The sequence below is a fragment of the Lineus longissimus genome, chromosome 3, assembly GCF_910592395.1.
Source record: "Lineus longissimus chromosome 3, tnLinLong1.2, whole genome shotgun sequence".
Classification (NCBI taxonomy): domain Eukaryota; kingdom Metazoa; phylum Nemertea; class Pilidiophora; order Heteronemertea; family Lineidae; genus Lineus; species Lineus longissimus.
The window spans coordinates 7501-31905 of NC_088310.1; the positions used below are offsets into that span (position 1 = coordinate 7501).

Here is a 24405-nt window from a genome sequence, read left to right on the forward strand (position 1 = left end):
CGTTCAGAACTTTATGCATCTGCGAAGAGGAGTGAAAGCTCGGGCAAGCGGCAATTCTGTGGGAACGCAAGGCAATTAGTCTGGACAAATGTCGTGAATGATAATTCATAGGCCTACATCTTTCCTTTTCTTGGCCATAGGCATAGGCCTTGGTGTAGCATTTGAAAGTGGTCACTATCATGAGGCCAGTGGCATGGCAGTGAGTAACATTTTGTAGAATACTAAACTACGGAAGTATTGACTTGTTGGATATCTAAATCGGTGTTCTGCGAGACGTCGTGGGCCGTGGCAGAGGACAACAGAATCGCCCAATTTTACAAACTGGATTTATAGACTATCACCATAGAAGGCAAAAAGGTGTTTGGGTGGCTGTCCCAGTGGCTGAGGCAGTCCAAGATGGGTGCTGATCAAAGCAACCCTGTGGTTCCTCCAGCTGGACTCAAGTCACAGAGAGATGATGACATTCCTTACACATCATATTCCATAAGCAAGCCAATTGATGGAGGTAAGTGAAAATATTTTAAGTGCAAAATAGATCACATTCCTAAGTTTGCCAGCAGGCATTATCTTCTTGCTGTTGCGCATCATGCCATATGTGTTAGCCCATTTTAACCTATCGCATTTACGCCTACTTAGCGATAGGTTAACGCGTTTCGTTCCCCGAAATTCAATATGGCCGCCATCGAATTACCAAGTGAGTGACAGACCTGAAACTTATGTGGTGTGATAACCTAGGGTAGAGGAGGTTCCCTATCGATTTTGGACTCGACCTGAAATCTGAGATGGTCGCCAGGCCGCCATCTTTGTTTTGTATTCTGCCCCATCGAATTACCAAGTGAGTGACAGACCTGAAACTTATGTGGTGTGATAACCTAGGGTAGAGGAGGTTCTCTATCGATTTTGGGCTATCATGGCCACCAGGCCGCCGTCTTTTTTTCACTTTCCACCCCACAACTCAATAACCGGTTTCAGGAGTCACAGACATGAAACTTATGTGGTGTGATGCCCCAGTGTAGGGGAGGTTCTCGATCCTAAATCGAATATGGTCTTTTTTTTCTCTCACATTCTGCCCCATAACTCCAGAACTGAGTAAGTGACACTCCAGAAACTTCTGTGTTGTGATGGCCTAGTGTAGGGGAGCTTTCCTATAGATGAATGACCTGACACAATATCCAATATGGCTGCCAGGCTGCCATCTTTACACCTCATAACTTCAAAATCAGTTTAGTGACAGGTCCGTGAACTCTGGTGCCCACGGAGCAGGGGCATACATTGCGATTCGCGTCGATCACGTTATATCTAGTTTGTGTGTAAAAATAAAGTTTTCGTACCTTTATACATTTGTCACTAAAAAAGAATTATCTATTTGATCTTTCTGTCAACCCATAAATTAGTATCCTTCTCAGGTTATTTTCCCATACTTTCAGGAACACCTCGCTCATCTCCCCGGCTTCACAATAAGCAGCGGGAGAAAGGACCGCAGCCTTCGAAAGATAAAGAGAAGGAGGGACAACTAATACACAATATTGTAGTTGTAAAAGAGGGCCAAGACGATTCTGATCAAGTAGATCCAGAGATCCAGAAACTTGAAGATATTGCAGTTTTCCTACCAGTGATGAGAGGATCTTTAAATATTCCCAATCTGCGTGATGTTGATTGTATGGATCGACTTGACCCAAAACAAGTCCTCATGATGTGTGTCCGCTATCAGGAACACTTGAAACAGTGTGCGGAAGCCATAGCCTTTGATCAGAATGCTTTGTGTGTCAGGATCAAAGAGGTGAGTACAGCTTTCCAAAGCTTCACAGATGTGATGTTTGAAAGTAAATTTGGTTCTTTTTTAGATCACCTTAGGGGAGTTTATACTATACCACAGTGTCTGTCCTCGTTCGTCGTCTGTATCCTGTTTCAAAAACTGTGGCACGTTTCTTAACCACCAAAGCTTTGAACTGGAAACTTTTAACACATGAACCTTTTCGGTCCGTTGATCTTGGACACTGAATTTCGGTCCGATTGATGCCAAAAGTGAAAACCTGAAAATTATGATGTCTCGCTTATAAGAGACTTGTTTTCGATATGATTTTTATGGTAGGTACTACATCCTAGCAAAGATACATCACATATCATACGGGTTTTTGACCTTTCTAGGTCACTGAGGTTAAATTGCGTACTTGGGTTTTGAGGCTTTAACTATGGCACGTTTCTTAACTGCAGTGTCCTTTGATCTTACACATGTACGGCACCCTATAGTCAGGTGATCTCAGGCACCGAAGTAAGGATTAATCTGCTTCACCGCTTGGCCAACGGGGGGGGCCAAATCTGAAATTCTTAAGAATTTTATCATTGCTTGCCCGATTACCACCTATACTGGTACCATGGGTACATCTGACCACCAAATGGTATTGTATGTCGTGGAGGTTTTTGATTTGACCTACTTTTCAAAGTCACAGAGGTTGAATGCCATAAAATGTCCATTTGTCTGTATACTGTCACACTGTGGAACGTTTCTTAACCAGCATGAATTGTCTACTAAATATCGATACGGGTGAGCACATGCCCCCTGGCCTTTTCATTTAGAAGAGATTTCGTGCTGCTTCAGAAAAAAGGTGAAGTCTAGGCAGCAACACTTAATCACAATTTGCCTCATCATCACACACATTGTTATGTGCTAAAGAGAGAAAGAAAGCTTTACCAAGTAGAGACTTTAATTATGATTTTTACTCTGTACTGTATTTATCGAGTTAAGAATATAAGGTACATACTGCTTGGAATCTCGAAAACATTGTGCATTAATTTTTTAGAATCAACCAATTTATTCTAATCACCAGATTTAATTTTGCTGCAACTTCAATGCTGCCCTACATGACTTTCTGTTTGACTATTTCAGATTGACTTTGCCATTCAAACTCTGAACAGCATGATCACAGAACGACAGAAGAAGTATGCCAAATATGCTGAACAAATCCAGAAAGTGCAAGAAGTCTCCTCAGTTCTTACTCGGATCAAGATGAATGTTGATGAACTTGTTCCACTCATGGAAAGATTAAATAGTGTGCTCCCTCCTGATGACCAACTTGAACCATTTGTTATGAGGCCAACAAAGACTTGCTGAATTAAGAATGCACTACAAGATGTGTGAAGAGGCAAATGATATGCAAAAACATTTTAATCAGACAGAATTCTTAGATCTTTGTTAAGGCTGGACTGTATAAATCAGTATGTCCTATCTACTCTAGTCACACAAAAAGACAAACCATGATATGATGTCAGTTATTACAGCATCCACCTAGACTCCATTTCCTGAAAAATGGCTCTGGTATTTTTGTGATTTTACACAGAAAATGAAGACTTGAACAAAGTTTTATATTTATTTTATCTGTAACTTCAAAGTTCAAAGTGTGTAAAAATACTTACTTTGCCGATCGGACAAAGCGTTAAGTAGAATGAGCCATTTGAAGTGAAATACTAACCAAGTTTCCCTCTCATTTTACCCTTGTTTTTATGAAATGGATGTATCAATGATGTGTCAAAGGCATGCCTTGGTATCATTAGTGCAGTCATGGTATAACTTGTAAACTCTCACTAATTTCTGTTGGCCGTATTTTCAAAAACAGTCTTGAGAAGATTGAAGCATTGAAAACCAAGGAAAGGAGGTGATAAAAGCACCTATTGATTGAAGTCGATGGTTTAAGTATGGCTCCTAATTGTTTTCCTATTATATTGGTGTTTAAAATGTTGGGAGACTTTTTTCGAAATGTATTAAAATTGGAAACTTCTATTCATTTGATTCTCAGTCATTTCCTTTAACCAAAACCTCTGTAGGATGGACACCTCTCTACTCCGAATTGCGGACACAGTGGTGGTGAATTTTTTTGGTCCAATCACCTCGTAATTGAGGACAGTAGATGAAAAAGTGTCTTCCCATGTTCACTTCGGGATCGATTAGGCGAGCGCTACGTGGTGTGTCTTCCCATGTTCACTTCGGGATCGATTAGGCGAGTGCCACGCGGTGTGTCTTCCCATGTTCACTTTGGGATCGATTAGGCGAGTGCCACGCGGTGTGTCTTCCCATGTTCACTTCGGGATCGATTAGGCGAGTGCCACGCGGTGTGTCTTCCCATGTTCACTTCGGGATCGATTAGGCGAGTGCCACGCGGTGTGTCTTCCCATGTTCACTTTGGGATCGATTAGGCGAGCGCTACGCTGTGTGTCTTCCCATGTTCACTTTGGGATCGATTAGGCGAGCGCCACGCGGTGTGTCTTCCCATGTTCACTTCGGGATCGATTAGGCGAGCGCCACGCGGTGTGTCTTCCCATGTTCACTTCGGGATCGATTAGGCGAGCGCTACGCGGTGTGTCTTCCCATGTTCACTTCGGGATCGATTAGGCGAGCGCCACGCGGTGTGTCTTCCCATGTTCACTTCGGGATCGATTAGGCGAGCGCTACGCGGTGTGTCTTCCCATGTTCACTTCGGGATCGATTAGGCGAGCGCCACGCGGTGTGTCTTCCCATGTTCACTTCGGGATCGATTAGGCGAGCGCTACGCGGTGTGTCTTCCCATGTTCACTTCGGGATCGATTAGGCGAGCGCAAAGCAGTGTTTTCTTTGAAGGTGATATGCTTTACAGGTCATATCCAATACGCGCGAGACTATGCTAAAAAAGTACTGCCGCAACTTCGCATTGTCGTATTGTCTAATATACTTGTATATTGAATACTTGGAACAAACACCTAATCACATATGGACCTAAACAACTGAACTGGCCCTTGCTAGACGAACGGAAAAGAGTAGCATTGAGAAGTGACTATCAAACGTATACCATAGCCAATGCTAAGCGCTAACTCCCCCCACCCCCACCCCCATGAAAATCCGACAAAACTACGGGCCGTATTGTCTGTTTCATGTTTTTTTGCATTACGCCCCCTGGTGCCAAAAAAAGAATAATTTTGAAACGAAATTTGGTGTGAATTTGTAAACAAAGTTTTAAGTCCAGACCTCAAGCGGTTACGGGTACACACTACATTTATTATCAAATTGCTAATGCATTAAATAGTTGAATTGGTCAAGTTTAGCGCCCCATAGATTTTTCCCAGACGTGCCGATGAAAATCAATTTCCGGCAGATAATACAGCCCGGGGTTAGATCTTCAAACCATAGAAATTTTGTTGTGGGCTGACCGTGATAATGGTATCAGGCTGTTTCGCTACATTGCCAGTTCGCTACCAGTCGTTTCGCTACATGTGGCGGTCGTTTCGCTACATGGAAGGTCGTTTCGCTACATGGGTGGAGTCGTTTCGCTACATGATGGGTACGGTCGTTTCGCTACATGGAGGACGTTTCGCTACATGGGTAGAGTCGTTTCGCTACATGGATGTAGGTAATTTCGCTACATCGTAGGTCGTTTCGCTACATGGGTGGAGTCATTATTTTTTCAAGTTTGTGCCAAACTCCGGGAAACCCTCCTAACCACTGGTACTAGAGATGCTGGGGGACCATTTGAGCTATATTTGATCAATTTTGACTTAGGGCGCATGGAGAACTTGCTGTGCGAAAAGGTGGTAATTTCACTTTCGGCGGCGTGATAATTACCAGGTTGGGGGTCTGAAGTTTTGGGGTCATTTTTGACCATTTGTGACACAATGGTTTATTCCTTAAAATGATGAAGGTCAATATTACTGGCAATTTTCTTGACTATGTAAAAAGTTTTTATGGATCAATGTCAAGCTGTGTCAAATTTCCTCAAGGAATGTCACAGTTTTTTAATGTTGAGGCTGGGACTCGTCAGGGTGATGTCTTGAGCCCCACACTGTTCAATCTTTTCATCAATGATGTTGTAAATGTATTAGATCAGGTCAATCCTTCACCAGCTTTGTTAGAAACAACTAGGTTATCATCTCTACTGTATCGGACGATTTGTTTCTCTTCTCTCTTACCCCAAAAGGCCTCCAGACATGTCTAGATGGTCTTTCCCAATACTGCAAAACTTGGGAGACTTCAAATCAATTTCAACAAATCAAAGATTATGGTCTTTGAAAAGAATATCAGATCAGAGACCTTTTATGCTGGATGGTGTTATACTTGATCGGGTGTACGACTTCACATACCTTGGTACATCAATTGATTTCAGGGGCTCTTTTAAAGCCAGAGTTGATTTGTGAACTAAAAAAGGTTCCAAAGCTTTCTATGTATTAATGAAAACAATCAACTCCAATGGTATAGAACTACGCACTACTATTCGTTTGTTTAGTAGTTATATCAAGCCAATTCTTTCTTATAATTGTGAAATCTGGAGTTTTACCTATCTTAAGTCACTCCTTGTTAACGACAGTAATAAGTTCTTTAAACAGGTAGATCGATTTCCTTTTGAACAACTGTTGTCTAAATTTTTGGGTGTTAACAGATTTACTTCCAATTGTGGAGTTAAAGCAGAATTAGGTCTTTATCCATTTGTTAATTTCATGTTCAAGCATGCTTTTATAATAATAATAATACGAGTCTTATATAGCGCAGTATCCAACCATCAACTGGTCGCTCAAAGCGCTTGGGGAAATCATATTATTACCCCGGTCTCCACAGAAATCAATCAGGGGTTTCAAGGAGCAACCCCAGAAGGTGCTCACTTGAACTCGACCAGTAGGGGAACTATGCAGTGACTCGGCCGGGAGTCGAACCCACGACCTCCTGATCATGAGGCCGACTCTCTTCCACTGCGCTTCCGCTACTTAACTTACCTATTTATTTTATGTTAAATCCTCCAGTAATGCCTTTCTCAATGAAGCTTATGAAATTGACAATAAGCTCACACAGTCTTGTAGTATCAACAAGGCGGTCTCTGCAATTATTGATGCATTGAATGCTAAATGTCAGAAAGATTTTGACCTTTCCTCTGGTAGCACTTGCATTTCCAATTTGCTTGAATCCTTTTATCGCACTCACTTTTTCTCTGTCCTAAAAAACGACAGAAGGTCGGATCCTAATCAAAAGAATAAACTCAGGACATACAGAACTTTTAAAACAGAGTATCAATTTGAGCCCTACCTCGATGCATTAAAAAATCGTGGGGTCTTTTCCAAAATGGCTAAGTTTCGCCTGAGCAATCACAACCTACCGGTACTCATTGAAAAAGGTAGACATTTTGGTACTCAGTTGGAAAAGCATCTGTGTCCATTTGGGTGTGACGTAGTAGAAGACGAATTTCATTTTTTGCTAGATGTCCTTCTATTCAAAAACTAAGAGATGAGTATTTTAAGAATATTGCTTTTTGTAAAGATAGTCACTTGTTCTCCAATTCGGATTTTATTTCCACATTGAGCAGCACTGATGATCACGACATCATCATCAAGACTGCTATTTTTATCTCCAGGGCTTTTTACGAAAGGCAAGCAGCTCTTCAGGAGCAATGACAATATAATTTTACCAATGTGACTTCTGATATGTTTTAATGTAATGTCTTTTATTGTGTAATATTCATGCATGTATATGCCATACTGTCTGTACTTGTGATAGTTGTGCAGATAAATAATTTGAATTTGAATTTGGTACTCTGCCAAATAGGAATATCTTCGGGTATGTGGGTATGTGGTATGTGGTTTTAGATACTGCCGGCTGTGAAACAATATGCGAAAACGTGGTTACACACGTATGTAAAAGATTATGCATATAAGTGAATTGTGCAATTTCAAAATGCGGCAGCCAATCAATAAGATAGACAAGTTAATTGCCCAAGGTCTGAAACTGACAAATGATTTGCCCAAGATGACCCATGTAGCCAATAGATAGAAAGCCTAATGACTTGCCCGAGGTCACAATGTAGACGACTCTGAAAAATTTAGACCCAAGACTGATTTCCAAGGACCATATATACTCGAAATGACCCATCAGTAAGATGGACAAGTGACTTAGTGCCCAAAGTCACACACTAGATGACAAATCAATGAACTACAGTGAGTCTGACCTGCTCAAGATCACAAATTCTTAAAAGCCCATTAAAGATAGACAAGAGGCTTTACCCGATCTCACTCGTGATAACTGCAAGAACACGGGTTAGGGTGACCTGCCGAAGATCGATGGCGAAACGATTCCCTCTTTATAGATTTGACAACCCTGGAAATGGAAAGGACATCTACTTTGACACTTGTACTTTCCCGCAAGTGCAGTAAATATCATTGTACATGTGGAGTTTATCTATGAATTTCAACAGATCATTGTACCGGGGTACTTTCTCCATGTTCTCAATCCCCAACAAAAAGATCGAGGGAGCGACACGACTGGGGGCGAAAAGGTCAGGGAGCGAAACCACCGGATACCGTATTCGTTATCAATCTTTCGTGATTGAACATGTTGAAACATTGCCTATTTTGCTATAGTCGAATTCGTTCATGTCGTTCACATTAGTTTGCTAATGAAAGTTTGTGTTATTCATACCGTAAATCCGTCCACCCACCATGCTGAGTAAAGCTGACAAGGTTGATGTAAAGTCAACAGCTTCTTCGACTAGTTTGAATGAAAGTCGAGCTGGAGGAACGTCTGTTGCCAATGATGACGATGAAGTGTGTCACACTCGCAGTGCACTGACTAGTGCTGGTGATATGGACGCTGTAGATGCCGAATACACCCGTCTGTGTCTTCATCCGTTTGGTGGAACAGGGAGAGCAAGAGCTGGAGATTATGTAGTGTGCTTCTGGTTGCTTGGGATTTTGAGTTTCATGACGCACATGTATAACATTGAAGTCCCAGATCATGTTTGGTAAGAAAGATGGTATGCGAAAATAAATTTCGGCCATTAAACTAGAGACTGCTGTGGCGTAATAACAGCTACTGTCTTTGAAAAGAACTTTTTAACTTCTATGGTTATGATCTTTGAACTCCCACTTGCCTGGTTTTCCCGATAGAGGCACGACTGTCTTATCGTGAAAAATGTGATGAGTCCAACATCGTTGTAGTATGCACCGAGCATTATCCGTGAGTTATGAAAAAAAGATGTATTTTGGCATAAAGAATACAACACAATACATGCAAGATATGAATAAGTAAACATTTTAAAAAGTATTGCTTTCTTGGAGAGTGAACACAAATGTTGGATGTTTTGTGAATTGTATTCTTTGTCCCAAAATGCATCTTTTTTATTTAAATATTTTTTTCATAACTCGCGGATAATGCTCGGTGCATACTACAACGATGTTGGACTCGTCACATTTTTCACGATTAGACAGTGGTGCCTTTATCGGGAAAACCAGGCAAGTGGGAGTTCAAAGGTCATAACCAACTTCCAGCTATGGTATGGAAATAGTTGGTGTATGTTTTCCCGGTTTGGAAATAAAACGGATGGTTTGATTTAAGTAAAATTGTAAAATTGGTGGTTTGAATACAAAATAATTCTTTCCAAAAAGTACTTAAAATTGGATGGCTGAAATTTTTTTGGAATGAAGAATTTCGCTGTGGTAGTTTTTGATATCATCACAAGTCAATGGATTGTTCCTAAAAGCACACAGTAGAGACATTATTGAGAGACAGTCTTATTGACGTCTGAATGAATTACTTTCTATAGTACAAGTACCATGGTACTTTTCTGAAGGCATATTTCATCCAACTAAATGTGACAGCTACTTTATCTAAAGTCAACTGTATGTCGTGTGATATTCTTGTCTTTGTCCATTTCAGCTGGGATGAAACTCATTTTGGTAAAATGGGTAGCTGGTACATCAACCGAACATTCTTCTTTGATGTTCATCCTCCTCTTGGAAAGGTGAGAGCTTATGGATCTTGAGGTTAAGTTAACTCTGAGGCTCATCCTCCTCTCAGTCTCAGAAAGGTGAGTTCCTCTTACGGATCTTGAGGTTAAGTTAACTCTGAGGCTCATCCTCCTCTCAGTCTCAGAAAGGTGAGTTCCTCTTATGGATCTTGAGGTTAAGTTAACTCTGAGGTTCATCCTCCTCTCAGTCTCAGAAAGGTGAGTTCCTCTTATGGATCTTGAGGTTAAGTTAACTCTGAGGCTCATCCTCCTCTCAGTCTCAGAAAGGTGAGTTCCTCTTATGGATCTTGAGGTTAAGTTAACTCTGAGGCTTATCCTCCTCTCAGTCTCAGAAAGGTGAGTTCCTCTTACGGATCTTGAGGTTAACTCTGAGGTTCATCCTCCTCTCAGAAAGGTGAGTTCCTCTTATGGATCTTAAGGTTAACTCTGAATTTCATCCTCCTCTCAGTCTCAGAAAGGTGAGTTCCTCTTATGGATCTTGAGGTTAACTCTGAGGCTCATCCTCCTCTCAGTCTCAGAAAGGTGAGTTCCTCTTATGGATCTTGAGGTTAACTCTGAGGCTCATCCTCCTCTCAGTCTCAGAAAGGTGAGTTCCTCTTATGGATCTTGAGGTTAACTCTGAGGCTCATCCTCCTCTCAGTCTCAGAAAGGTGAGTTCCTCTTACGGATCTTGAGGTTAACTCTGAGGTTCATCCTCCTCACAGAAAGGTGAGTTGAGGCTCATCCTCCTCACAGTCTCAGAAAGGTGAGTTCCTCTTATGGATCTTAAGGTTATCTCTGTGGTTCATCCTCCTCTCAGAAAGGTGAGTTCCTCTTACGGAATTTGAGGTTTAGTTAACTCTGAGGTTCATCCTCCTCTCAGAAAGGTGAGTTCCTCTTACGGAATTTGAGGTTAAGTTACTTCTGAGGTTCATCCTCCTCTCAGAAAGGTGAGTTCCTCTTATGGATCTTGAGGTTAACTCTGAGGTTCATCCTCCTCTCAGAAAGGTGAGTTCCTCTTATGGATCTTGAGGTTAACTCTGAGGTTCATCCTCCTCTCAGAAAGGTGAGTTCCTCTTATGGATCTTGAGGTTAACTCAGAGGTTCATCCTCCTCTCAGAAAGGTGAGTTCCTCTTATGGATCTTGAGGTTAACTCTGAGGTTCATCCTCCTCTCAGAAAGGTGAGTTCCTCTTGATCTTAAGGTTTACTTTGAGGTTCATTCTCCTCGGAATGGTGAGTCCATCTATGGATCTGGGGTTTATCATCTGTCCTAAATATGATTGGTATACGTTGTGTCCATCTCCCCTCATTCCAAGACATCCAGATCTTAGTATAGTTCTACTTTGTACTTTCAGATGCTAATCGGGTTTGCTGGACAGTTGACTGGCTATGATGGAACATTTGCTTTTGACAAACCTGGAGACAAATACAGGAATAGCTCAGATTTTGTTGGTATGAGAGTGGTAAGTTAGTAAGAAGTGCAATTCATCATCTTTGTAGCCTGGTGTGCTTGTTGCATGTGTTGGCTGTGTTTACTTGGCAAGCTGGATTGCTTCTCAAATGTCAATGTGTTCTGGTTGGTCTTGCATCATTCGGAATTGATTTTCATATGGAATGCCTCTTGTGTTAAGCAGGTGTTAGATAATGTTTGTGTTGAGCAGGTGTTATATGAGTTTTTAGTATTGTTCATCGACTTGATTATTGATTCCTTTGCAGGTGACTTTTTGTTTGATGTCACCATTGACATTCAAGCACATGTAGACTTGTCATCATTTGCGATGATTAAACACCTGTGCATATGCTCTGTTCCCTCATCTCGTCCTCTATTCAGCCACAAATCAATGATAGACCTATAAATCATGTGTGACTTCTCAATGCTGCAATGTTGACTTTTTCATGTCAAGAATAACCTCACAGCGTCTGGTTTTGTCAATCAATAAGGCCTAACCCAATACCTATTCTTTTTGGAACATAAAAAACTTTGTCTGACACATCTTCTGTGGGAAAATAATATGGTGGGCATGGTTGATTCCTTGGCAAAAGTTGTAGAAAAAGTGCAATTCTTCATGTTCTCTTTCAGTTCTGTGCATGTTTTGGAGCCCTGCTGGTGCCTTTTGCCTACCATATTGTCTATATCCTCTCACAGTCGGTTCCTGCTGCACTACTTGCTGGCATTATTGTGCTATGTGGTGAGTGAGCAAATGTTGCACTTCATAAAAATGAGCAAAAAAGTCCACATTTTGTAACATCGTTCTGAATTTTTGAAAAGTTGTCGTAACTTGGTTTGGGTTAAACAAAAACCATTTAAAAGTCACTGTCACAAGAGCTAGTTGGCATTGTGCTTGAAGTTGCTCACACACTGCCGATGAGCAATAGAATATAATGATATCGATAAATGCATTAAATAGATGTAAAACAGTTGAAAGCATGACATAAACATAAACAAGTTTGTTCATATTTCAGAGAATGGTACTTTAACTCTGACCCGTTATATCCTCCTCGATCCTTTTCTCATCTTCTTCATTGTTGGATCTGTCTTCTCCTATGTTAACTTTATGGTGGAATATTCAAGGTAAGAGATTCTACCTTACACTGTCAGTTGTCACTCGTTGCTGATCAACATGGTTCTTTTCGAGATCAGGACAGGTTCAAAAACTCATTGAAAGTGAGCTGCCTGTTAACCTGTCATAGGTGGAATAGAGAGAATCATTTGCCAGCTTCCAACAACATAAAGTTAGGCTTGTTATAAAAGGGTTCAGCGTTTGAAAAGTACAGACAAAACTCTGTAGCAAAATGGTTAATCTGCCCCTGTGCCAGAAATAGCCATTTTTCAAATCACAGAGGCGGAGCGCTCGTAAATTTGAACCATGCACCAGACGTATAGCCCATCTGGAAAATCAATAACCCAACAAACTCCGCTTTCATGCAGTGAATATCTTAATTTCAGGCCATTTGGTGTCACGTGGTGGTACTGGTTGTCCATGACTGGTATATTCCTTGCCTTCTCTATTGGGTAAGTCGTGTGGTACTGGTTGTCCATGACTGGTATATTCCTTGCCTTCTCTATTGGGTAAGTCGTGTGGTACTGGTTGTCCATGACTGGTATATTCCTTGCCTTCTCTATTGGGTAAGTCGTGTGGTACTGGTTGTCCATGACTGGCATATTCCTTGCCTTCTCTATTGGGTAAGTCGTGTGGTACTGGTTGTCCATGACTGGTATATTCCTTGCCTTCTCTATTGGGTAAGTCGTGTGGTACTGGTTGTCCATGACTGGTATATTCCTTTCCTTCTCTATTGGGTAAGTCGTGTGGTACTGGCCATAGATGACTGGTATATTCCTTGCCTTCTCTATTGGGTAAGTCGTGTGGTACTGGCCATAGATGACTGGTATATTCCTTGCCTTCTCTATTGGGTAAGTCGTGTGGTACTGGCTGTCCATGACTGGTATATTCCTTTCCTTCTCTATTGGGTAAGTCGTGTGGTACTGGTTGTCCATGACTGGTATATTCCTTGCCTTCTCTATTGGGTAAGTCGTGTGGTACTGGTTGTCCATGACTGGTATATTCCTTGCCTTCTCTATTGGGTAAGTCGTGTGGTACTGGTTGTCCATGACTGGTATATTCCTTGCCTTCTCTATTGGGTAAGTCGTGTGGTACTGGTTGTCCATGACTGGTATATTCCTTTCCTTCTCTATTGGGTAAGTCGTGTGGTACTGGTTGTCCATGACTGGTATATTCCTTGCCTTCTCTATTGGGTAAGTCGTGTGGTACTGGCCATAGATGACTGGTATATTCCTTTCCTTCTCTATTGGGTAAGTCGTGTGGTACTGGCCATAGATGACTGGTATATTCCTTGCCTTCTCTATTGGGTAAGTCGTGTGGTACTGGTTGTCCATGACTGGTATATTCCTTGCCTTCTCTATTGGGTAAGTCGTGTGGTACTGGCCATAGATGACTGGTATATTCCTTGCCTTCTCTATTGGGTAAGTCGTGTGGTACTGGCCATAGATGACTGGTATATTCCTTGCCTTCTCTATTGGGTAAGTCGTGTGGTACTGGTTGTCCATGACTGGTATATTCCTTGCCTTCTCTATTGGGTAAGTCGTGTGGTACTGGCCATAGATGACTGGTATATTCCTTGCCTTCTCTATTGGTTAAGTCGTGTGGTACTGGCCATAGATGACTGGTATATTCCTTGCCTTCTCTATTGGGTAAGTCGTGTGGTACTGGCCATAGATGACTGGTATATTCCTTGCCTTCTCCATTGGGTAAGTCTGCGCTGTTTACTGTATATCGAATGGAATAGAGTTTGCTTGTTGGCTTCCTCACTTTCTTGCCTTCTCACCTTTGCCGAGCCAACGATTGACTTTCCATGGATTACCAGTCATTCCAAGCCACCAAACCTAATCATTGCTCCTTGTTTTCTAGGGTGAAGTTTGTGGGGTTTTTTGTCATCCTCTTTATTGGTTTGAATACAATCAAGGAACTCTACGATCTTTTCTCTGATACCTCAAATCAACTGGTAAGTTTTTCAAAAAGCATTCTGGCATGTTATTTGGTGAAAGTCTTTTTCTTTTAAACCTAAATTGTAATAAACCATGATGCAGTTATGGTACTCTGACAGAGTGCTGACTGAGAGCTTATCACCATCGCATCACTGTTAGTCTTTCAGGGCTTCAATGTTGCTTTTGAAGTGAAGTTCCACTCTCCTTGAATGTAAAACATTGTCCACTTAGTCCATTTCCAGTTAGGACGTGCCCACATAGACAGCTGATGTTCTGTCCCCAAGAAAACATTGCACAGGTCTATTCTTGGTTTACTTTGACGCTTTGCTGTTTCTTTTCAGATGGTTATTTTCAAGCATTTTGTTGGTCGTGCCGTTTGTCTGATAGCCTTGCCGGTGGTTGTTTATATGGGTATATTTGCTAACCATCTCCACATGTTGAACCATAGGTAGGTCCCGTCTGATTTCACTTCTTGTTAGTCTTAGGCCACACAACCTGTATTTCTGCTGGTTGCAGCAGGTTTTGTGATTTGCGTCCAATGCAGCATTATGAATCGGCCTTATGATTCCTCCCTTTTCTTTCCAGTGGCGGTGGTGATGGGATGTTCAGTGCCCAGTTTCAGATTCACCTTAACAACAATAGACTGAATGGTCTCGATTTGCCTGAAGGTATGTACATGTATAAAGATGACAATAAACCATCTTAATTCGAGCTGCATGGACAGAAGGGAACATAATGGTTGTGATGATTCCTGGTTGGTTGTATGTCAAACATGTATTGTTGTTTCAAGACCTTCTTTGTTTGTTGCAGAAGTAGCATTTGGTTCCAAAGTAAGTATCAAGCAGTACCGCACCGGGGGAGCTTATCTCCACTCACACTGGCATCTCTACCCCAAGGAGCATCCACCTCAGCAACAACAGGTGACCAGCTATGGACACAAGGATGAGAACAACATCTGGATCATCAAGAAATCAACAGGTCAAGTGAACGTATCAGTCGATCCTGTGGAGTACGTTAAGAATGGCGATATCATCAGACTGGAGCATGAACAGTAAGCCAAGTTCAACGCTTATGCATTATTGTAATGAACAAGATTAATCTGCATGGAACTATGATCAACCAAGGCATGGTAGTAAGGCCTGTGTTTCTCGGCTGGTTGGTGATTATCTTCCCAGCGACGTCTAATGGTCTCGTGTTCATCCATATGGTCATATATTTTCAGTGATATTTTTCTTTACCTAATTCTGGTGATGTTATCTGATAGTATGCACATATTTCATTTGTGTCTCTGCAGGACTAGACGGAATATGCACAGTCACAAAGAGCCAGCTGCACTAACAAAAACACATTTCCAAGTCAGTTGCTATGGAGAGGTAAGGTTTTTCACTCCATTTGATTGGCTTGCTGGAACCTTGGTAACTTTGAATATTTTGAAATTTGTACAGACATATTGTCAAAATAGAAGACAGTCAACTCCCCAATGCTGCAGTGATGCTTGATATTGGTTAGGGGCAACAGGGGGTGAGGAAGTTAGATGGGTGGATGGACACTGCTTATGTAGAGGAAAGGAATACATCATCGGCTGGTGTAGGTTGAGAGCTTGTAGAGGCTGCTGTGGACCAGGATTGCATGATTGATGTCATTGACAAGGGAGGGATACATATGTTTGTCAGGAGAGATGTATGATGTGTGGCTTGATTCAAGACTAACCCAGAGAGCATCCCAAAACAGAGTTGATCCCTTTCCCACTTTTTCATTTGTGTATTTCAGAATGGAACTGGAGATACAAACGACTACTTCAGAATCAATATTGTGAATGGTGAACCTGGAGAGAGACTTAAGATCATCAATCACCGTGTTCAGTTCATTCACGTGTCAACAGGATGTACCATCCATTGTAATCAAAGGAAGCTTCCAAAGTGGTGAGTTATAGGTGCTCAAAGGAAACTAGCAAAGTGGTCAGTTATAGGTGTTCAAAGGAAACTATCAAAGTGGTCAGTTATAGGTGCTCAAAGGAAACTCTCAAAGTGGTCAGTTATAGGTGCTCAAAGGAAACTATCAAAGTGGTCAGTTATAGGTGCTCAAAGGAAACTAGCAAAGTGGTCAGTTATAGGTGCTCAAAGGAAACTATCAAAGTGGTCAGTTATAGGTGCTCAAAGGAAACTATCAAAGTGGTCAGTTGCGACTATCGTATTCAGTTTGTGACAGTTGTATTCAGTTTCAAGCCAAGGCTTCAGTGAAATGAAATAAGTGTGGTTAATTGTGCTCAGACATGTTTCAACTTGGAAGTTCTTGACCCGACAACTTAATTACCGCATCGCTGCATCCATACTCTTGTTCCAGCTGAAAATGATGGACTTATCTGATCAGTATCTATTTCATGTGGGTAAATTGTACCGTTCTGTTCTTTGTAATGTACTGAACAGCTCCTTCACTATATGTTTTGATTTCTTTCCCTAGGGGCTTTGAACAGTTGGAAGTATCATGTACAACCCAGCTGTGGAACCCAAATACAGAGTGGCATATAGAAGAGGTGATTGATGAGAGATGTGAGTACAATGGAGAGCCCAGTTCTCTTTTTAACAGTACAGAGCATTGTAGTCAGGCTAATGTTCCCAACACGTAGGCAACACATAGAGTTTTCATTGGAGTCATATTTATGTTCTTTCAGCAGCATTCGATTCTATGCAAGAACTTTTTCTCCAAAATTGCGAAACATACGTAGAAAGTGTTTTTCTCGCATATTTCTTGTTCTTTAATGATTGTCCGTTATGAACAGTGACTTACAGGTCAGGGTTAGTGGCTGAAGAAAGTGGACAGTGTTGAAGAGTAGACATGTACCGGTTGTGGGCCCATAGTTGTGTGGGTGATGCTTTATTCCCTTATCTGCTATCTAGACATTATAATAAACAACATGTAGGTATTCATATTATCCTATCTGAGTTTCAGTACCTAATGTCAGTTTGAAGAGATATGCCTCGGGATTCCTCTCCAGATTCTATGAATCTCATTTAGTTATGACACAGGTAATCATCCGTTCATGTTCTAGACAGAGCAGTACTTCCAAAATTCCCAGTCTGCATATACTATTCAGTCTGGCTGAAATTCAGGAAGCTGTGTGAGGGCCCAAGACTGACTGCTTACAGTTTGTTTACAGTATATTTGTGATATAACTAGTTAACTCCAAGGATGAGATAGCATGTCTGTGTGAGCCTGCCTATCAGCATAAAGAGAGTTTGTCCTTGCGAGCCTGCCTGTGAGGATAATGTTAGTTTGTCCTAGCGAACATGTGCAGATAAAGATAGTTTGTTCTTGCAAGCCTGCCTGTCAGGATAAAGTTAGTTGGTCCTTGTCACTTTAAAGATAGTTTGTCCTTGTGAACCTGCCTGTTGGGGTAAACATATATTGTACTTGTGCAACTGTGCCTTGTGCTTGATATAATGTTTCCTTTGCAGGGAAACCGTGGGCTGAAACCACGACAAGGAGAGGTGACCTCGAGACCATGGATGTGGCCTATCAACCTGAAGGGCCAAGGTTTCTCTGGTGGCGACCATCGTGTCTACTTACTTGGTAATCCTATCATCTTCTGGGGTAACATGCTGGTCACCATCATCTACACCGGATTCTACTTGTACCACACTGTCAGGAAGCAGAGGCGCAGATACGATGCCTACCCATACTACGGTGAGTGAAATGAGTCTGGCATGTGGTACAGCTGTGTTTGTTTATGGAGAACCCATATGGGTGAGAGTTGGGAAGGGTTTAATTTTAACTTAGACACTCTCTTTTGGTGTAATTATTAGCGATAATTGCAAACGATTTGTCAGTGCCACAGATTAAATTGACAATCCCAGATTGCCTCCAGATATTGTTCTAGTTTGGGTACAGCGTTCTGTTTTCTTCTGCTGAGTGGCTTGTGCCACCTAAAAGGAGAAGTGATCTTTTGACTCTGTTGTTTCTTTAATGGTCCTGTTGGTTCTCTTCCAGATTACAAAGAGCGTCAGTTCAGCAGTTTCTGGTGGTTGATTTCATGTTGGGCGATCCACTACCTCCCATTCTGGTCCATGACAAGAATATTATATTTTCATCATTATTTCCCTGCACTTATGTTTCACTGTATGGCAAATGGTAAGTGGTAGTTTCTGGTTGTTGTTCGGCTGACCACTTTTCCCGTCAGTAAACCAACTAACCTGATGAGGAGATACAGCTATCAAGTCCAAACGAGGAGAAATCTTGTTAAAGGCAGAGCACTCGACTTGCTCCTTATCTCTCATGCATGGTCTAACAAAATCCAGATAATTGAAGCGTCCGAGTTGTCTTATCCCCATCCAGCTTTGCATCATCCTCAACAAGTCATCTCTTGTTTTAACATTGATTCTCTCTATTCATATATTCGTTCATTTTATTATTGGTTTTTTCAGCCATTGCTTTAGATTATATGTTGGTGAACCTTACGTGGGTGATTCCTCAGCGACTACGACAGACAGTCTACTACACTTTCTATGGCCTGCTAATCGCTGGTATAGGACAGAGGTGCGTTTGATTTCCATCATAGGTTATACTCTCCCACAGTAGCCCCTCTACAATAAGTTTCCCAAAGTTGTTCTTTCTGTTTGAAAGTTTTTAAAGCTCTCATAACCAGTTTTCTCTTCTTGATGATCTGTATTGCCTCTTTCTATCTTTTACTTGTTCTCTTTCAGCTTTTACTTATTCAGCCCGACTGTGTATGGTATGAATGGTGACTTTGCTACCTCACCCAACAGCTCCATGTACGGCCTGAAGTGGCTAGATACCTGGGAAATATAGGAAGCATCAGCTGGTGTCTCCTCATCATTACCATCATTGGAGACTGTAAAATAGGCTAGCTGATATCGGTACCCTTCACTCTATGATGTACATGTACTCATTTCCATTACAAACCAGGCATTTATTGTTTGACCCAAACCAGATTTATTGTGTTGGGGCTCAAGGAGACTCTGGCTGAGAATCAAGATTAAGTACTTGTTTCATTTGAAGGCGATGTTTCTGTTCTAGAAATTGATTATCATTTGAAGTTATCAGCTGTCAAGAGATCATGTATTCTAATGTTAGTTAGCCTTGGGCAGGAGATTATGTTGAAATGGTGACAGGTTACATATGTATTCTAATGTTAGTTAGCCTTGGGCAGGAGATTATGTTGAAATGGTGACAGGTTACATACGTATTCTAATGTTAGTTAGCCTTGTCCACAACAAGGGAATCCTATTTGCAGTAGCGTTTTAGTTTTGCTGTCATGATTTCTAACTGCTTGCTGAGGTATTTAAAGGTTAACTCAATAGTTGATTGACATCGGTGTTGCTTACTTTCTACATTTTGTAGGTGATGTACAATCAGAGAAATCAAGCTATTTCTGGTTGACCAACATTTTTGTGTCAAATTCCTGGATAAGGTGCATTAAATTCTCTTGTTAGTTTAGTATAATTGTGTAATATGAACTGTATCTGTGCCATTATCTCATTCAACATCACAACAGCTGAGACAGCCTTGGCAGTACCTCCTGTTTTTCTCATAACGAGTCATACATGTAGTTGCTTTTGTTGAATTAGTTGAAATGTCAAACAAGTGATCTTTTTTGAGGCATGCTTTATAACTTTAGAGTTCTGTATTCTATGCAGTCTTGTGTGGCTATGACAAGCCTCATTCACACCATGTTTACATTCCATATTGTTTATTGCTTTGCCTGTCTTTTGAATGTATTGTGTACATGTATGTTCTGATCTCAAATCAGTTTAGTATAAATGATTAGGATTTCACTTGACCGTATTTATTAGAATAGAGTTGTGACATATCGCAGGGTTTCACATAATTCATGTAGCGGGATTTGTTCACTGTCTATCTGAGTGGCATCTTCAAGAGTGTTTTGCTGCCACTTGTTTACATTGCAGGAAACACAAAGACAATAGACATTAGTGGTGAACTAGATACCTGGTTGGTAAAGCACAAAATCCTATTTGGTATGTTACAACTATGTCTTCCTACATGTAGGTGTCACTGTAGTTTATTTGTCTTTATTCTTGGCCTTATGCTTGAATATCCACTACATTCATATCTTACAGACATACAGAGTACATACTCACTACTTTGTAGAATCAGCACTTAGTACACTTGAAATTAATCATTTAATTTATTAGTTGTTCATATTGGTGAAAGTTTTATTTTCGAATTTTATTTAATATAATTTTATCTATGAAACACAAGATGATTACTTGATACGATGTTTTTGATTTTTTGTGTTAAATTTCAAATTTCAAATTTGTAACTAACGGCAAAGGCCTTTAAGATCAGACAACTCCATGAAGGATCACAAGGACTGTGGCATCATCTTACTGCCTCATCCCATACCTGGTTGGCTGTTTTTCAGATCATACTTTGTAGATGCCAAATTCTTGATGTGTTGTGTCTTCAGAAATGAAGTTGATATCCTTGCTGTTGAAAATGGTGGGAGACAGTACATTTTGTATTCTGGATATAAGCAGTGTTTTAGGTAATATCAAACATATTGTATGGGTTTTCTTGAATAAATGATTTTTAAAAAAATTCTTGTTTGTGTTTTCTTATTTCTATTGGCGAGTTTGAAGCGGCAACTGGGCGCATGTTTCGATGTCAATGGCAAAACAGTCATTTCTGACACCATGATTGTGCATTGCAACCAGCATGCCTTTGCTCGTGCCACATTCAGCAACACCCTTGTAAAAATGATCGGGGATTCACCATGGTCAATTCAGCGTTCACCAAGGTGAAATCGGGTTTACCATGCTAACCATGGTGAATGTAGAATTTACCATACTCGCTGTGGTAAATATTTCTCACCGTCCAAATTTACCATGGTGAAGTGCTGTCAGTTTAACACGATGAATAGTGGATTTACCAAGGTGAAAGTAAGACACATTTTTCCTTAGGGTCATGCAACATCGAGGAAAGATTATAAAGCTTGCTGAGGTTGTCCGCAAGTGAAATTCTCTCCTCCAGGAAGACACGAGACGTGATTTGCATTGCATAAGGACAGAAGTCAGTGCAGCTGCTCACCATGGTGAGAAACATTTTTCGTAAGAGAAGGTCCCAGCCACGACCTATACCTCCAGACAGACATGGCCATCCTTGATTTCTCTAAAATGTTAGACGTTGTGACTGATCATGAATGTTGACGAACTTCGTTATCTTGTCACTACTGATCAATTTCATAGGATACAGTTTGAAGGGCCCCATTTATCTATCTGCAGTATTGATTGATTAATGGTATTGATGACTGATATTGTCTTTAAGGAGACACATTTTGGGGTCCCTAGCATTGATGTGGAGTTTACCATGCTCACCATGGTTAATATTTCACCGTCCCAATTCACCATGGTGAAGTGCTGATAGTTCACCATGGTGAATTGTGGATTTACCATGGTGAAAATGAGACACATTTTCCAGAGGGAAGAGACGGCCAGGTTGTGCATGTATTCGCAAGCATAGTGAGATGATAACCCAGTCTAAGGCAGTAGGCCCTGGTGCCTGCGGTAACTGCCGCAGAGGTACCAGGCGGTCCAATATTCGTCTGGAGTGTATACCGCACCCATGACATTATCAAAACATACCACAGGTACCTGTCCCCAAATGGAAACATCTTATCACGTCATAGTATCCCTTGCGTTGACATCATTGGCTCGCGACCCCTGATTCAGGAAACCAACTGTCTGTCACCAAGGATCCAACGCTTCCTACATCAGTTCACGGCAGGGAGAGTAGGCTCGACAATTCAAGCCAGGAATACAGGCGGATACCTTTCAGGTAAGTCCACTGTGTTTGCAGCTTTTTCATGTTTTTTCTTCTGTTGTAACAGTATGTTACATTCTACGTTTCCTTTTACATGTTGTAGGTGATCCAATGACACCCCAGAAGATCGCTCGTTTTGATCCCAACTGCTCCGTCACTTCGATGGCTGCCTGACGAGCACAGGAGCTATTTTGTCAGTGTTTGAATATAAGCCAACTATTTCCTGCATAAAAGTTATTGTAAATATACATGGCCAATTGGTTGGTTGCTTTCCGCATTCCGTGACAAGGAACTGCATCAACGCTATATACCTCTACATATCCCTACCATCAAATGGTCAGCATGCCTAACAGCAGTAAGCATGCAATATCAAAGTCATTTAGATAGATTGCATTCGCAAATCCATCATAACGGCTCATGGAAACTACTCTAGCAATAGCACATCAAGGTTGAGCTGCATATATAGCTATCGATTCGTTCTCGAAACCCGTTATAGGGAATTGTTTTATTAGATAACGAAATAGCGTCTTTCTCTAGCCCGTGATCGGCGATTCTTTATCAGATATCCCTTTCTCTAACCCGTGATCGGCGATTCTTTATCAGATATCCCTTTCTCTAAGCTGTGATCGGCGATTCTTTATCAGATATCCCTTTCTCTAACCCGTGATCGGCGATTCTTTATCAGATATCCCTTTCTCTAACCCGTGATCGGCGATTCTTTATCAGATATCCCTTTCTCTAACCCGTGATCGGCGATTCTTTATCAGATATCCCTTTCTCTAACCCGTGATCGGCGATTCTTATAGGTGATTGTTTTATCAGACAACGCTATCTTCCTCTGGCCCGAATCGAAGATTGTTTTATTACTATCGAATATATAATGCTATCTATCTCCAGTCCTTTATCGGGAACTTTTTAGAATCAGATACTCGTTATCGGGGATTGTTTTATCAGATGACATTGCCAATTCAAACTAGCTGGTTGCATTTGCAATAGTCAGCACAACTACGTATATAAAGGCAAGACATCTACATTATGTAAATATATCTAATAAGGTAATTTGTGTGGCGTATTTTACCGGAATGAGTAACATATTTTCTTACAAGCAGCAATGGACAGTATAGAAATGTCAGGTATTGCAGAACAGCAAAAAAGTATAAAGAAGAGTGTGTCATGCAAGCAATGGTAAAGACTTTGAAAGCTTTTAGCGGGATTAAGCCACGGGTCCTCTATCAACACCATCATAACCTCATTGCCGAGCTCGTGCACTGCTTCATAAAAATCACCAGCCATACATTTATGATATCACACCGGTCTAACGTAAAGCTGGTTAAAGTACAACATATTGAAAAACGTGATAATGGACCTTAAAGGTCACACGGCAGAAGAAAGTACATCGTGGTTTTCGAGTCAGTGAGGGAAGAAAAACAACGTATACAGTGGTACCCCGGTCGGCGACCATCCCGGTAACGCGAGTCCCCCCCCCCCCCCGCTATGACGACCAAGAATCGCCGGTCCCGAATGGTTTCCTCTCTAATTACAATTACAAGGCCCCCGGTAACAGTCCCAAAACTTTTTTGACTTTGGACATTTTTCAAATTTTGAACCGACTGAAAGTAGAAAAAAAGTCCAAATTCTATCATTCTACCTCGCTCCCATGAGTGGTGGTGTTACCGGGGTTCCACTGTATATTCTTAAGAGCTAAGCGTGAATCTTTTTGTCCTAATGGAAATGTCATATCTTTTTGAGGTAAAAATAGATGTCTGCATCAAAAGGATTCCTTTATCAGGATAATACTGTGACCAAACCGTCATCTCCTTTTACCATACAAATAAGGGGATAACGGGCAGCGAATGGCCATGGGTGGCTAAACCATACCATACAAATCATACCGATACCGATATTGACTTAAACTCGCCTCTTCATTCTGATGTTCACCCGGGTTAGAATCACCTGAAGTAAAGTCCTTTTCTGCAGAATGTATACGAAACTCCATTTGATCATTTGAGTATGTGTGCTTGATGTTCAATCCACCCTGGTTGCCAAAGATTACTGATTCCACGTCGTCAGTCAGCACTGGTGTTCGATTCAACTGAACACAGCTCGAAAGTGAACTTGGAAGTTGAAACAAACCGATTGTACACCAACGTTTGTTGACTGGAGAACATTCCTTATGAGCGTTTATAGACGATTTGCAGGTATGTGCCGGTTTCCACGGCAACGTGTGCACATTTGAAAATACACATTCTCTCGTCATAACCTAACAGGTTGATGCTGGTACCGCGTATGAAATATACTCGTGCAGATGAGCCGGGTTGATTCTAGATCTACTCTGATCTTGGGGTCGAATTGGTGAATTAATAGCTCATGG

At 41.2% G+C, this 24405-nt stretch overlaps 3 protein-coding genes across 3 annotated transcripts in view; all 3 read left to right on the forward strand.

Annotated features, from left to right (window-relative positions):
- The window catches only part of LOC135485118 (BLOC-1-related complex subunit 5-like), a 3902-nt gene extending 124 nt beyond the window's left edge, over window positions 1-3778 (forward strand). The window contains exons 1-3 of the mRNA XM_064766860.1: window positions 1-505; window positions 1428-1780; window positions 2888-3778. The exon at window positions 1-505 is cut by the window's left edge and continues 124 nt beyond it. Of these exons, the coding sequence (XP_064622930.1) occupies window positions 397-505; window positions 1428-1780; window positions 2888-3112 (687 nt within the window). The 5' untranslated portion in view covers window positions 1-396 and the 3' untranslated portion in view covers window positions 3113-3778. The remainder of the gene's footprint in view (window positions 506-1427; window positions 1781-2887) is intronic.
- A 4540-nt stretch (window positions 3779-8318) lies between these two features.
- LOC135485117 (protein O-mannosyl-transferase 2-like) lies at window positions 8319-20806 on the forward strand. The gene is made up of 18 exons (XM_064766859.1): window positions 8319-8747; window positions 9662-9746; window positions 11089-11196; window positions 11814-11922; window positions 12197-12305; window positions 12681-12746; window positions 14161-14254; window positions 14579-14685; window positions 14823-14905; window positions 15048-15288; window positions 15532-15610; window positions 16008-16159; window positions 16698-16786; window positions 17187-17263; window positions 17693-17921; window positions 18225-18365; window positions 18659-18770; window positions 18938-20806. Exons 1-18 carry the CDS (start codon window positions 8446-8448, stop codon window positions 19041-19043), a joined length of 2289 nt encoding a protein of 762 aa, XP_064622929.1. The 5' UTR covers window positions 8319-8445; the 3' UTR covers window positions 19044-20806.
- A 1058-nt stretch (window positions 20807-21864) lies between these two features.
- LOC135484952 (uncharacterized) overlaps window positions 21865-24405 on the forward strand; it is a 52540-nt gene continuing 49999 nt past the window's right edge. Inside the window, exon 1 of the mRNA XM_064766661.1 lies at window positions 21865-22049. The gene's annotated coding sequence lies outside the window, so the exon portion shown is untranslated. The remainder of the gene's footprint in view (window positions 22050-24405) is intronic.